This window comes from Staurois parvus, unplaced genomic scaffold, assembly GCF_062004578.1.
Source record: "Staurois parvus isolate SC_StPar_1 unplaced genomic scaffold, SC_StPar_1.0 ptg003586l, whole genome shotgun sequence".
In the NCBI taxonomy this organism is placed as follows: domain Eukaryota; kingdom Metazoa; phylum Chordata; class Amphibia; order Anura; family Ranidae; genus Staurois; species Staurois parvus.
In genome coordinates, this window is record NW_028321382.1 from 60,815 (window position 1) to 74,469 (window position 13,655).

Sequence of the window (13,655 nt, forward strand, 5' to 3'; positions counted from 1 at the left end):
TGGAATCCTCAGGAGGGGGAGGGGAATACTCAGGGAGGTGGGGAGGAATCCTCAGGAGTGGAGGGGGGGGGAATCCTCAGGAGGGGGAGGGGAATACTCAGGAGAGGTGGGGGGGATCCTCAGGAGTGGGGAGGGGGGGATCCTCAGGAGGGGGAGGGGAATACTCAGGAAAGGGGGGGATCCTCAGGAGGGGAATACTCAGGAGAGGGGGGAATCCTCAGGAGGGCGAGGGGGGGGGAGAAACCTCAGGAGTGGGGAGGGGGTGAATCCTCAGGAGGGGAATACTCAGGAAAGGGGGGGGGGAATCCTCAGGAGTGGGGGGGATCCTCAGGAGAGGGAGGGAATACTCAGGAGGGCGAGGGGGGGAATCCTCAGGAGGGTGAGGGGGGGGAGGGAATCCTCAGGAGTGGGAGGGGAATACTCAGGAGAGGGGGGGATCCTCAGAAGGGCAAGGGGGGGAGGGAATCCTCAGGAGTGGGGAGGGTGGGGAATTCTCAGGAGGGGGAGGGGAATCCTCAGGAGAGGGGGGAATCCTCAGGAGCGCAAAGAGGAAATTTTTCAGAAAATAAATTTGTTCTCGGTGCGTTCAACGTGAAGAAATACAGAGACAGTTGCCGTTAAACATGAGTTTGTTTATAAACAAAGCCGGGTGATTTTTAAAATTTTTTTTATTATTATTATTATTTAATCAAAATTCATCTAAACAGTCAAGGTGGTGAAATTCGATGCTCATAATACATTGGTTACTTTGCTGCAAAATCAAGTGGGAAGAAAATCGCTCAGCTCCTCCCTAATTTAGACCGATTTGAACAAAACTGAAAGTGGGCGTGGCCCCATCACAAGGCAAAGCTTCCAAATACCAATAAAAATCTGGACTGGATCTATAAATAAATAATCGATGTGATTGTCCGGCGTTACATTCCTGGAAGTGGCTGCAAGATGTTCGCCTTCTTTGTCTTCTGATCAGGTGTGAAGGTAGGATCAAAGAGAACCTGTCAGTCCTGTTGCTACCCACAGTCCCGGTTTGCACCCGTGGATGGACCCAACGTTGGCCGATTCCCGGTCCCTGGAACAGGAGTACGGGGGGGGGGGGGCTGGACCACTGAACGTGGAGAGGAGGTATAATGTTCCTTCTGGTGCCGGGGAATTCCTTGAGGACCTGCGCCAAACAGAGTCTCGTATCTCCAACACGGCCCAAATATTGATGGAGGAACCGGAGACGTGAGAGCTCCAGAATACACTTCAGCCAGGAGATGCATGCCAGTAACACCAACAACATGTTTCGGGGGGTTGAAAGGTCCCCCTTGACCTGGGCTTAGTAGGTGCTGCAAGAGTCCCCCAAGCCCGTGTTACGCGCCCCTCTTCTCCAGACCAGTACCGGGTCTCTTGTCCGGTGTGGGACTAGGGGATGCAATGCTCCCTCTCTCTCCAGCTGTCCTTGTGACTTCTCTGTCTCCAGTGACCCCTGTGGCTGCAGTGACCCCTGTGTCTCCAGTTACCCCTATGACCCCTGTGTCTCCAGTGACCCCTATGACTCCTGTGTCTCCAGTGACCCCTATGACCCCTGTGTCTCCAGTGACCCCTATGACTCCTGTGACTGCTCTGTCCCCAGCAATCCTTGTACCTTCTATGCCTCCAGCAACCCCGTGTCTGCAGTGACCCTTGCAACTCCTGTCTAAAGTGACCTGTGTCTCCTGAGACCTTTGCGACCCCTGTGTCTCCTTTGTCCCCAGCAACCCATATATTTCCAGCGACCCTTGTAAATCCCGTTTCTCCAGGGACCCCTGTGTTTCCAGCAACACTTGTGACTCCTGTACCTTCAATGACCCCCATGTCTCCAGAGACCCTTACGACCCGTGTCTCCAGAGACCCTTATGACCCCTGTTTCTCCAGTGACCCGTGTCTCCAGAGACCCTTATGACCCCTATTTCTCCAGAGACCCTTTTGAACCCTGTTTCTCCAGTGACCCCTGTGTCTCCAGAGACCCCTTTGAACCCTGTTTCTCCAGAGACCTTTATGACCCCTGTTTCTCCAGTGACCCCTGTGTCTCCAGAGACCCTTTTGAACCCTGTTTCTCCAGTGACCCCTGTGTCTCCAGAGACCCTCATGACCCGTTTCTCCAGTGACCCCTGTGTCTCCAGAGACCCTTTTGAACCCTGTTTCTCCAGTGACCCCTGTGTCTCCAGAGACCCCTTTGAACCCTGTTTCTCCAGAGACCCTTTTGAACCCTGTTTCTCCAGTGACCCCTGTGTCTCCAGAGACCCCTTTGAACCCTGTTTCTCCAGTGACCCCTGTGTCTCCAGAGACCCCTTATGACCCGTTTCCTCCAGTGATCCTTGTGTCTCAAGCAACCTCCGACTCCTGTGTCTTCAGTGACTCCAAAGTCTCCAGCAACCCCAGTGTTCCCAGTGACTTCTGTGCCTTTGGTGAACCCAGCATCTCCAGTGACCCCACGGCCTCCAGTGTCACCCAGTGACTCCAGAGCACCGTCTCACACCGCGACCCCAGAGTATCCTGTGATCTGGGACTCCCTCTCTCTCTATCTGTGGATACAGACCCCGTCAGTGACAGCGGGGGGACCTTTCAAACCCCAGAAATGCTTTGGCAGTTTTTACAGTCTGCATTCTGGGCGTGACACATCTTATTTTTGGTGCTTTCTCCCATGAACTTATATCCAGGAAATGGTGTCAGGGACGCCCCATGCTGTGCTCCGTCCTGGTAACTGCCACTGCTCCCCCTGGTAACTGCCACTACTCCCCTTCACCTTCCAGGGCTGCATGAGAGTCCCAGCTGTGACAGGTAAGAGACGATACTGACAGGTCCTCTTCAGGGTACCGCGTGAACTCACTATGAACAATTTCTAGGACGACTCTCTGACAGTCTACGCACCAATCAGATGATGATACCCAGAGTACAATAAACAGTCCATTTCCATTGGTTGATCATCAGGCTTAGACTTTGGCTGACAAAAACCAACTGTTTGTTAAATGTCAGTTGTACGTAGAGATTGTGGGGGGGGGGGGGGCAGTGAAGAGGGGATCGCTCCACACATATTACGAGTGCCTGACACTGAGCATACAACTTCCCGAGCAGCACATCCACAGTTGCTTGGGCTGGGACCTTCTCCTTCGACGCATTTCACCCAAAATCTGGGCCGAAGCCTATGCTTTGAGTGAAACGCGTCAGTGGAGTCCGGTAGCAGGTGGAGATTTTTTTATCTGCCCTGTTCAGAACAATAAAGTTACGCCTTTAAATTCTAACAGAGGGCTTTTGCTACTTGAATACATTTTTCAGCACAGCGTTACCGGGCGGTCAGGTTACGCCGTCACGGCACACGTTACGCCGTCACAGCAGATGTTACGCTATCACGTACAGGTTACGCCGTCACGGCACACGTTACGCCGTCACAGCAGATGTTACACCATCACGTACAGGTTACGCCGTCACGGAACAGGTTACGCCGTCACGGCACACGTTACGTCGTCACGGCACACGTTACGCCGTCACGGCACACGTTACGCCGTCACGGCACACGTTACGCCGTCACGACAGTGTGTGACTGTACAGCAAAAATACACAGCTACAGAACTGAATTTTAATTGTGTAGTTGGGGGTCGTTAAAAATATGCGGATGAACTGAGTTTGTAGCACCCGCCACCCCCCCTCTTAAGCTGCAATGACAGCGAATGGGGGTGATCACATGCCAAGGTTGTGATGCTTCGCTTTATGGCCCACCTTGGGCGTGTCAGGCGAGAGAGGGGCGGAGCGTGGAACTTATGCTGCTGGGGGGCGTGCTTTAGCCTTTTAGCGTCAAACATGTGCGATTCGTCTCGCTCAGAATCGAAATTCAGACAAAACTTCAATTTTTTGGAGAGGTATCCGAATTTCCCAATTACAATAGTAACAAATTTAAACAAATCCAAAATAACAAAATTAAATTTCATCCGAAATACCAAATCATCCAAATTCGACTCGAATCTGAAAACGAAATCTCAATTGAAAAATCAAATTTGAAATGTTAACATATTGCCGATTTTCTTCAAAGGCTAGCCGTCTTCTGAAATTGTAATTTAAAAAAACAATAGAATAAAATTAAAACAAATAGGCTAGAATAGAAAATGAAATAAAAGAATGGAAAATAAAGGAAAATAATAGATTAAAAAAAATAGAATAGAATAGAGAGAATATAGCCGTCTTTCGAAATTCGAATTTCAAAAATCGAAAAGAATAGATTAAACTGGAAAGAAGATAACCGACCGTCTTCCGAAATGTGAATTTCTAAAATAGAATAAAACAGACTAGAAAAAGGATAGAATAACACATAATGGAATATAAAACAAAAGAATAGAATAGAAAATAAAAGAATAGAATAAAATAGAAAGAATATAATCAACCGTCTTACGAAATGTGAATTTCTAAAAGAATAGAATAGAAAAAGACTAGAATAAAACATAATAGAATATACAACAAAACAATAGCATAGAAAATAATAGAATAGAAAATAGAATAGAAAATAAAAGAATAGAAAAGAATAGAAAAAAAAAAAAATAGAACAGAAAGAATATTTGAATTTTGAAAACAATAGAATAGAAAAAAAATAGTATAAAATAGGAAAACTATAGCCGTCTTCCAAAATTCGAATTTTGAAAAGAATAGAATAAAACATAATGGAATATAAAACAAAATATTGGAATAGAAAATAAAAGAATAGAATAAAATAGAAAATAAAAGAATAAAAAAAAAATAGAATAAAAAGAATATAGCCGTATTCCAAAATTACAATTTTGAAAACAATAGAGTAGAATAACACAGAATGAGAAAAAAAAAAATAGAAAGAATATAGCCCCCTACCAAAATTTTAATTTTGAAAAGAATAGAATAAAATAGAATGGAAAAGAACAGAATAAAACAATTTAATATAAAACAAAATAATAGAACAGAATAAATAAAAAATAAAAAAAAATATAGAATAGAAAGAACATAGCTGTATTCCAAAATTAAAATTTTGAAAACAACAGAATAGAATAGAAAAAAAAAAATAATATATAAGAGGAAGAATAGAGCCCTCTTCCAAAATTCGAATTTCAAAAAGAATAGAATAAAACAGAATAGAAAAAAATAGAATAGAATAAATCAGAAAGAATATAGTGGTCTTCTGAAATTTGAAATTTGAATTTCAAATAGAATAGAACCAGCTATTCTTCACAACGAATTCGGATCGATTCAATATTTTCATTTTGAATTTCGATTCGAATAATTTCGAATCCATTGGAAAAAATATTTGAATCCGGTTGAAAACGAATAAACGAAATTAAATTAGTAACTTAAAGAATCGATCCGAAACATTTTTTTTTCCATTCTGCACATGTTGGCGTACAGCCGGCTAACGTTGCTGCAGGCTCTGTGCTGTGGGCCGGTTGCTGTACAGTCAGAATACACCATCATGGTCCAGGCACGGCGCTGTGCGGGGGAATGTACATCCGGAGTACACCATCATGGTCCAGGCACGGCGCTGTGCGGGGGAGTGTACATCCGGAGTACACCATCATGGTCCAGGCACGGCGCTGTGCGGGGGAGTGTACATCCGGAGTACACGGTCCCAGGCACGGCGCTGTGCGGGGGAGTGTACATCCGGAGTACACCATCATGGTCCAGGCACGGCGCTGTGCGGGGGAGTGTACATCCGGAGTACACCATCATGGTCCAGGCACGGCGCTGTGCGGGGGAGTGTACATCCGGAGTACACGGTCCAGGCACGGCGCTGTGCGGGGGAGTGTACATCCGGAGTACACCATCATGGTCCAGGCACGGCGCTGTGCGGGGGAGTGTACATCCGGAGTACACCATCATGGTCCAGGCACGGCGCTGTGCGGGGGAGTGTACATCTGGAGTACACCATCATGGTCCAGGCACAGCGCTGTGCGGGGGAGTGTACATCCGGAGTACACGGTCCAGGCACGGCGCTGTGCGGGGGAGTGTACATCCGGAGTACACGGTCCAGGCACAGCGCTGTGCGGGGGAGTGTACAGCCAGCGATCACAGGGTGTGTACGGTCCTCTTCCTGTGCTCAGGGGAGGTGGGAAGGTACTCCGAGATTCAACTCAGTAGCCTCTTGGGATGGAGAAATAGAAGCCCCGCCCCATACACACCCCCGAGGGGTCTCTCTTGCACCTCCCTTATCTCCGGAGGCGGGGTGATGACACAACCAGCACAGACAGTCTCGGTGACACAGTTCGGCAGTCTCCGTTGTCCCCGCACTGCGCCCAAACCTCCTCAGGCATTGATGGAATTGGCAACGTCCGTGAAGACCAGTCGGGTGGGTCTCTGCAGCGGGCACAGGCTGGTCAGGAGAACCTGAAACGCCAACAGAGAAGACATGCGTCATACAGGGGAAATACTGGGCGGAGTCTCCCAGACACAATCGTCTGATAGGTTGTGAACAGTGGCATGCTACACGTGACCAAAAAACGTCATAGAAGTACACGGGGTGTGCGCACTTCCCCCTCCCCCCACTTGTCGGCAATTCCCAGCTGTCAGAATGACAGCCGGGGTTGCTGTGAGAAATGTATCAGCTGTAAGTCACCGGTCACACCGCTGCGATTTCAAATTGCGCGATTTCTGAAGATTTTCAACTATTTCTTGCGACTCGCGCTGCGATTTCCATTATATTCCGTGTCTGTGAAATCGCAACAAAACTGCAGGAAAGGAAATGCAGGAACTTTAGAAATCACGCCGCAGCCAATCGCACATTAAGTCGCCGACATTCACATACATTGGATGCGATCTCAATTCGCAAATCACACTGGGGTGACCGGGGACTAATAGCTGCTGCTGGCAAATGATGAACCGCTTTACACAGTCAATGTTTATAAACATCGATCAGACGGGAGATAGAGATACAAAGTAACATTGTTTATAAACATCGATCAGACGGGAGATAGAGAGATACAAAGTAACATTGTTTATAAACATCGATCAGACGGGAGATAGAGAGATACAAAGTAACATTGTTTTAAAACATCGATCAGACGGGAGATGGAGAGATACAAAGTAACATTGTTTATAAACATCGATCAGACGGGAGATGGAGAGATACAAAGTAACATTGTTTATAAACATCGATCAGACGGGAGATATAGATACAAAGTAACATTGTTTATAAACATCGATCAGACGGGAGATAGAGATACAAAGTAACATTGCTTATAAACATCGATCAGACGGGAGATAGAGAGATACAAAGTAACATTGTTTATAAACATCGATCAGACGGGAGACGGAGAGATACAAAGTAACATTGTTTATAAACATCGATCAGACGGGAGATAGAGATACAAAGTAACATTGTTTATAAACATCGATCAGACGGGAGATAGAGCGATACAAAGTAACATCTGCAGATCACAGGGATGAGCTCCATCTGCACATTATGATGTCAGAATCGCCCGAATGACCTCATCCTTCCTCTTCTCTCTTTCTGTTAATCTTAGTTTCCTGAATATAATTGTTTTTGGATTTTTTTTCTGTTTTTCTAATCTTTTTGTTTATATTTTTATTCGTAATGTTTGGTATTTTTTAAGTGTTGCATTTTAATAAAAATGCAAAATTGAAACAAAAGAACAACAGGGAGACTTCTGTACCTTTCCTTGAGGCTGGAGATCTCGGTTTGGCTCCAGCAGCTCCTGTTCCAGGTCTTCCTGCTCCTCCGCCGGGTCAAAGTTGTACATCGGCATCAGCTGGTGACGGAGCTTCTCCAGCCTGGGGGAGGAGAAGGATTCGGACAATTCAAAGTCAGGGAGCTGCTTATGTTATGTAATCAACAATGTAACGAGGATAAAGCCGCAGAGTGCGGTGAATCTAACATTCCCCCGAGTTTTAGACACTTTTTCACCTCCTAGACATGTTAGCTCCCTTGTAATAGCAAAAAACAAAGTGACTTCTAGTGAAGACTTTTGGGTATAAATAAACATTTTAAAACATTTAAACATTTTAAAAATATATATAAAAAAAAGGTTGCCATGGTTTTAACAAAACTGCACTTATTTTAAAAACTGCAAAAATAAATAAACCGGGACGAGGAAATAAAAAAGAAAAAAAGAAAAGAAAATGAAACAGAGAAAAAGGAAGAGAGAAGGCTCACCTCTTCTGTTTCCTGATGTACAGAACCTGCAGAGCCCAAAGGACAGGTGAGACGGAAGGAGGGAGAGAGACGGGAAGGAGGGAGAGAGAGAGAGACGGAAAGGAGGGAGAGAGAGAGAGACGGAAAGGAGGGAGAGAGAGAGAGACGGAAAGGAGGGAGAGAGAGACGGAAAGGAGGGAGAGAGAGAGACGGAAAGGAGGGAGAGAGAGACGGGAAGGAGGGAGAGAGAGAGACGGGAAGGAGGGAGAGAGAGAGACGGGAAGGAGGGAGCGAGAGAGAGACGGGAAGGAGGGAGCGAGAGAGAGACGGGAAGGAGGGAGCGAGAGAGAGACGGGAAGGAGGGAGCGAGAGAGAGACGGGAAGGAGGGAGCGAGAGAGAGACGGGAAGGAGGGAGCGAGAGAGAGACGGGAAGGAGGGAGCGAGAGAGACGGGAAGGAGGGAGAGAGAGAGACGGGAAGGAGGGAGAGAGAGAGACGGAAGGAGGGAGAGAGACGGGAAGGGGGGAGAGAGAGAGAGACGGGAAGGGGGGGAGAGAGAGAGAGACGGGAAGGGGGGAGAGAGAGAGACGGGAAGGGGGGGAGAGAGAGACGGGAAGGGGGGAGAGAGAGAGGCGGGAAGGGGGAGAGAGAGAGACGGGAAGGGGGGAGAGAGAGAGAGAGACGGGAAGGAGGGGGAGAGAGAGAGAGAGACGGGAAGGAGGGGAGAGAGAGAGAGAGAGAGACGGGAAGGAGGGGGAGAGAGAGAGACGGGAAGGAGGGGGAGAGAGAGAGACGGGAAGGAGGGGGAGAGAGAGAGACGGGAAGGAGGGGGAGAGAGAGAGACGGGAAGGAGGGGGAGAGAGAGAGACGGGAAGGAGGGGGAGAGAGAGAGACGGGAAGGAGGGGGAGAGAGAGAGACGGGAAGGAGGGGGAGAGAGAGAGACGGGAAGGAGGGGGAGAGAGAGAGACGGGAAGGAGGGGAGAGAGAGAGACGGGAAGGGGGAGAGAGACGGGAAGGGGGGAGAGAGACGGGAAGGGGGGAGAGAGAGAGAGACGGGAAGGGGGGAGAGAGAGAGAGACGGGAAGGGGGGAGAGAGAGAGAGACGGGAAGGGGGGAGAGAGAGAGAGACGGGAAGGGGGGGAGAGAGAGAGAGACGGGAAGGGGGGGAGAGAGAGAGAGACGGGAAGGAGGGGGGAGAGAGAGAGACGGGAAGGAGGGGGAGAGAGAGAGACGGGAAGGAGGGGGAGAGAGAGAGACGGGAAGGAGGGGGAGAGAGAGACGGGAAGGAGGGGGAGAGAGAGAGACGGGAAGGAGGGGGAGAGAGAGAGACGGGAAGGAGGGGGAGAGAGAGAGACGGGAAGGAGGGGGAGGGAGAGAGACGGGAAGGAGGGAGAGAGACGGGAAGGGGGGAGAGAGACGGGAAGGGGGGAGAGAGACGGGAAGGGGGAGAGAGACGGGAAGGGGGGAGAGAGACGGGAAGGGGGAGAGAGACGGGAAGGGGGAGAGAGAGAGAGACGGGAAGGGGGGAGAGAGAGAGAGACGGGAAGGGGGAGAGAGAGAGAGACGGGAAGGGGAGAGAGAGAGAGACCGGGAAGGGGGAGAGAGAGAGAGACGGGAAGGGGGGGAGAGAGAGAGAGACGGGAAGGGGGGGAGAGAGAGAGACGGGAAGGAGGGGGAGAGAGAGAGACGGGAAGGAGGGGGAGAGAGAGAGACGGGAAGGAGGGGGAGAGAGAGAGACGGGAAGGAGGGGAGAGAGAGAGACGGGAAGGAGGGGGAGAGAGAGAGAGACGGGAAGGAGGGGGAAAGAGAGAGAGACGGGAAGGAGGGAGAGAGAGAGAGACGGGAAGGAGGGAGAGAGAGAGAGACGGGAAGGAGGGAGAGAGAGAGAGACGGGAAGGAGGGAGAGAGAGAGAGACGGGAAGGAGGGAGAGAGAGAGAGACGGGAAGGAGGGAGAGAGAGAGAGACGGGAAGGAGGGAGAGAGAGAGAGAGAGAGACGGGAAGGAGGGAGAGAGAGAGAGAGACAGGAAGGAGGGAGAGAGAGAGAGACGGGAAGTAGGGAGAGAGAGACGGGAAGGAGGGAGAGAGAGACGGGAAGGAGGGAGAGAGAGACGGGAAGGAGGGAGAGAGAGACGGGAAGGAGGGAGAAAGAGACGGGAAGTAGGGAGAGAGAGAGACGGGGAAGTAGGGAGAGAGAGAGAGACGGGAAGTAGGGAGAGAGAGAGACGGGAAGTAGGGAGAGAGAGAGACGGGAAGTAGGGAGAGAGAGAGACGGGAAGTAGGGAGAGAGAGAGACGGGAAGTAGGGAGAGAGAGAGACGGGAAGTAGGGAGAGAGAGAGACGGGAAGTAGGGAGAGAGAGAGACGGGAAGGAGGGAGAGAGAGAGACGGGAAGGAGGGAGAGAGAGAGACGGGAAGGAGAGAGAGAAAGGTGAAGGAGGAGATAGAGAGAAACGGTGGAAGAGAGAGAGAAAAAAAATAGAGACATTAGTGGGGGAAGGTAATAAAAAAAAAAGAGAATGGAGCAATCAGAGCAGAAATGGAGGAAATGAGATTTTGGAGGGTAATGGTGGTTGTAGAGGGGGTTGTAATGTAGTAGAGTTGCAGTAGTGGGAGAGGATGAGGGGAGGCAGTGAGAGGTTGGAGGGTAGAGGTAGTGGTAGTGTGGAGGAATAAGGGGTTAGACGGTTGTGGTGATGAGGATGGGGGGAGGAGATGGGAGGTTGGTTGGAGTTTAGCGGTAGTTGGGGGATGAGAGATTGGTGGGTAGAGACAGTGGGGGGGGGGGGGGTGAGAACTTGGAGACTAGCGACTGTAGAGGGATGAAAGGTTGGAGGGTAGGAGTAATCGGGGGGGGGGCAGATAGGAGGTTGGAGGGTGGTGGTAATGGAGATTGGATGAGAGGTTGGAGGGTGGTGGTAATGGGGGTAGGATGAAAGGTTGGGGTAATGGGGGGACAGATAGGAAGTTGGATGGTAGCTATAGCTGGGAAGGATGGGAGATTGGAGGGTAACAATAGTGAAGGTTGGAGGGTGGTGGTAATGGGGGTTGGACGAGAGGTTGGAGGGTGGTGGTAATGGTGGTTGGACGAGAGGTTGGAGGGTGGTGGTAATGGGGGTTGGACGAGAGGTTGGAGGGTGGTGGTAATGGGGGTTGGACGAGAGGTTGGAGGGTGGTGGTAATGGTGGTTGGACGAGAGGTTGGAGGGTGGTGGTAATGGGGATTGGAAGAGAGGTTGGAGGGTGGTGGTAATGGGGATTGGACGAGAGGTTGGAGGGTGGTGGTAATGGGGATTGGACGAGAGGTTGGAGAGTGGTGGTAATGGGGATTGGAAGAGAGGTTGGAGGGTGGTGGTAATGGGGATTGGACGAGAGGTTGGAGAGTGGTGGTAATGGGGATTGGAAGAGAGGTTGGAGGGTGGTGGTAATGGCGACTGGACGAGAGGTTGGAGGGTGGTGGTAATGGCGATTGGACGAGAGTTTGGAGGGTGGTGGTAATGGGGATTGGACGAAAGGTTGGAGGGTGGTGGTAATGGGGATTGGATGAGAGGTTGGAGGGTGGTGGTAATGGGGGTTGGACGAGAGGTTGGAGGGTGGTGGTAATGGGGGTTGGACAAGAGGTTGGAAAGAGGTGGTAATGGGGATTGGACGAGAGGTTGGAGGGTGGTCGTAATAGGGGTTGTATGAGAGGTTGCAGGATGGTTGTAGTGGGGGGGCTGATAGGAGGTTGGAGGGTAGTGATAGCTGGGAAGGATGGGAGATTGGAGGATAACAATAGTGAAGGTTGGAGGAAAAGTTGGAGGGTAGTGGTAGTAAGGGGATTAGAGGTTGGAGAATAGTGAGGGTTGGAGGAGAGGTTGTAGGGTTATAAAGGAGGGATGAGAGGTTGGAGGGTGGTGGCAATGGGGGTGGGATGAGAGGCTGGAGGGTGGGGGTAATGGGGGTTGGATGAGAGGCTGGAAGGTGGTGGCAATGGGGGTAGGATGAGAGGCTGGAGGGTGGCGGTAATGGGTGTTGGATAAGAGGATGGAGGGTGGCGGTAATGGGTGTTGGATGAGAGGTTGGAGGGTGGCGGTAATGGGTGTTGGATGAGAGGTTGGAGGGTGGCGGTAATCGGTGTTGGATGAGAGGTTGGAGGGTGGCGGTAATGGGTGTTGGATGAGAGGTTGAAGGGTGGCGGTAATGGATGTTGGATGAGAGGTTGGAGGCTGGCGGTAATGGGTGTTGGATGAGAGGATGGAGGGTGGCGGTAATGGGTGTTGGATGGGAGGTTGGAGGGTGCTGGTAATGGGTGTTGGATGAGAGGTTGGAGGGTGCTGGTAATGGGTGTTGGATGAGAGGTTGGAGGGTGCTGGTAATGGGTGTTGGATGAGAGGTTGGAGGGTGGTGGTAGTGGGTGTTGGATGGGAGGTTGGAGGGTGGTGGTAATGGGGGTTGGGTGAGAGGTTGGAGGGTGGTGGTAATGGGTGTTGGATGAGAGGTTGGAGGGTGGTGGTAGTGGGTGTTGGATGGGAGGTTGGAGGGTGGTGGTAATGGGGGTTGGGTGAGAGGTTGGAGGGTGGCGGTAATGGGGGTTGGATGAGAGGTTGGAGGGTGGTGGTAATGGGGGTTGGATGAGAGGTTGGAGGGTGGTGGTAAGATGAGTGGGACAGGAGAATGGAGGGTAATGAGGGGAGGGAGAAACAAGACATTGGAGGACAGTGGCAGTGGGGGGATGAAGGTCGGAGGGTAGCGATAGTGGGGGATGAGAGGTCGGAGGATAGCGATAGTGGGGGGTGAGATGTCGGAGGATAGCGATAGTGGGGGGTGAGAGGTCGGAGGCAGCGATAGTGGGGGGTGAGAGGTCGGAGGGTAGCGATAGTGGGGGGTGAGAGGTCGGAGGGTAGCGATAGTGGGGGGGGGGTGAGAGGTCGGAGGATAGCGATAGTGGGGGGGTGAGAGGTCGGAGGATAGCGATAGTTGGGGGGGTTAGAGGTCGGAGGATAGCGATAGTGGGGGTGAGATGTCGGAGGATAGCGATAGTGGGGGGTGAGAGGTCGGAGGGCAGCGATAGTGGGGGGTGAGAGGTCGGAGGGTAGCGATAGTGGGGGGTGAGAGGTCGGAGGGTAGCGATAGTGGGGGGGGGGTGAGAGGTCGGAGGATAGCGATAGTGGGGGGGTGAGAGGTCGGAGGATAGCGATAGTTGGGGGGGTTAGAGGTCGGAGGATAGCGATAGTGGGGGTGAGAGGTCGGAGGATAGCGATAGTGGGTGGTGAGAGGACGGAGGATAGCGATAGTGGGGGGGTGAGAGGTCAGAGGATAGCGATAGTGGGTGGTGAGAGGGCGGAGGATAGTGAGAGTAGAGGGGGAGGTTGCAGGGTAGTGATGGGGGGGTGAGAGGTTGCAGGGTAGTGATGGGGGGGGGGTGAGAGGTTGCAGGGTAGTGATGGGGGGTGAGAGGTTGCAGGGTAGTGATGGGGGGGGGAAGGTGAGAGGTTGCAGGGTAGTGATGGGGGGGGGTGAGAGGTTGCAGGGTAGTGATGGGGGGTGAGAGGTTGC

The 13,655-nt window shown here is 51.2% G+C and overlaps 1 protein-coding gene and 1 long non-coding RNA gene across 2 annotated transcripts; both read right to left on the reverse strand.

The window, feature by feature from the left end:
• Positions 1 to 653: 653 nt before the first annotated feature.
• LOC149427675 (uncharacterized) lies at positions 654 to 3,015 on the reverse strand. The gene is made up of 2 exons (XR_016311233.1): positions 2,058 to 3,015; positions 654 to 2,012 (listed from the first exon to the last, which is right to left on the reverse strand). It is a non-coding gene; the product is annotated as an uncharacterized LOC149427675 (long non-coding RNA).
• A 2,948-nt stretch (positions 3,016 to 5,963) lies between these two features.
• Positions 5,964 to 8,223, reverse strand: LOC149427676 (uncharacterized protein C3orf18-like; the record flags this gene model as incomplete). Its single annotated transcript, XM_089667790.1, has 3 exons — positions 5,964 to 6,354; positions 7,641 to 7,758; positions 8,141 to 8,223. Coding segments are annotated over 3 exons (282 nt in total), but the record flags the coding sequence as incomplete, so codon positions are not given.
• Positions 8,224 to 13,655: the final 5,432 nt, after the last annotated feature.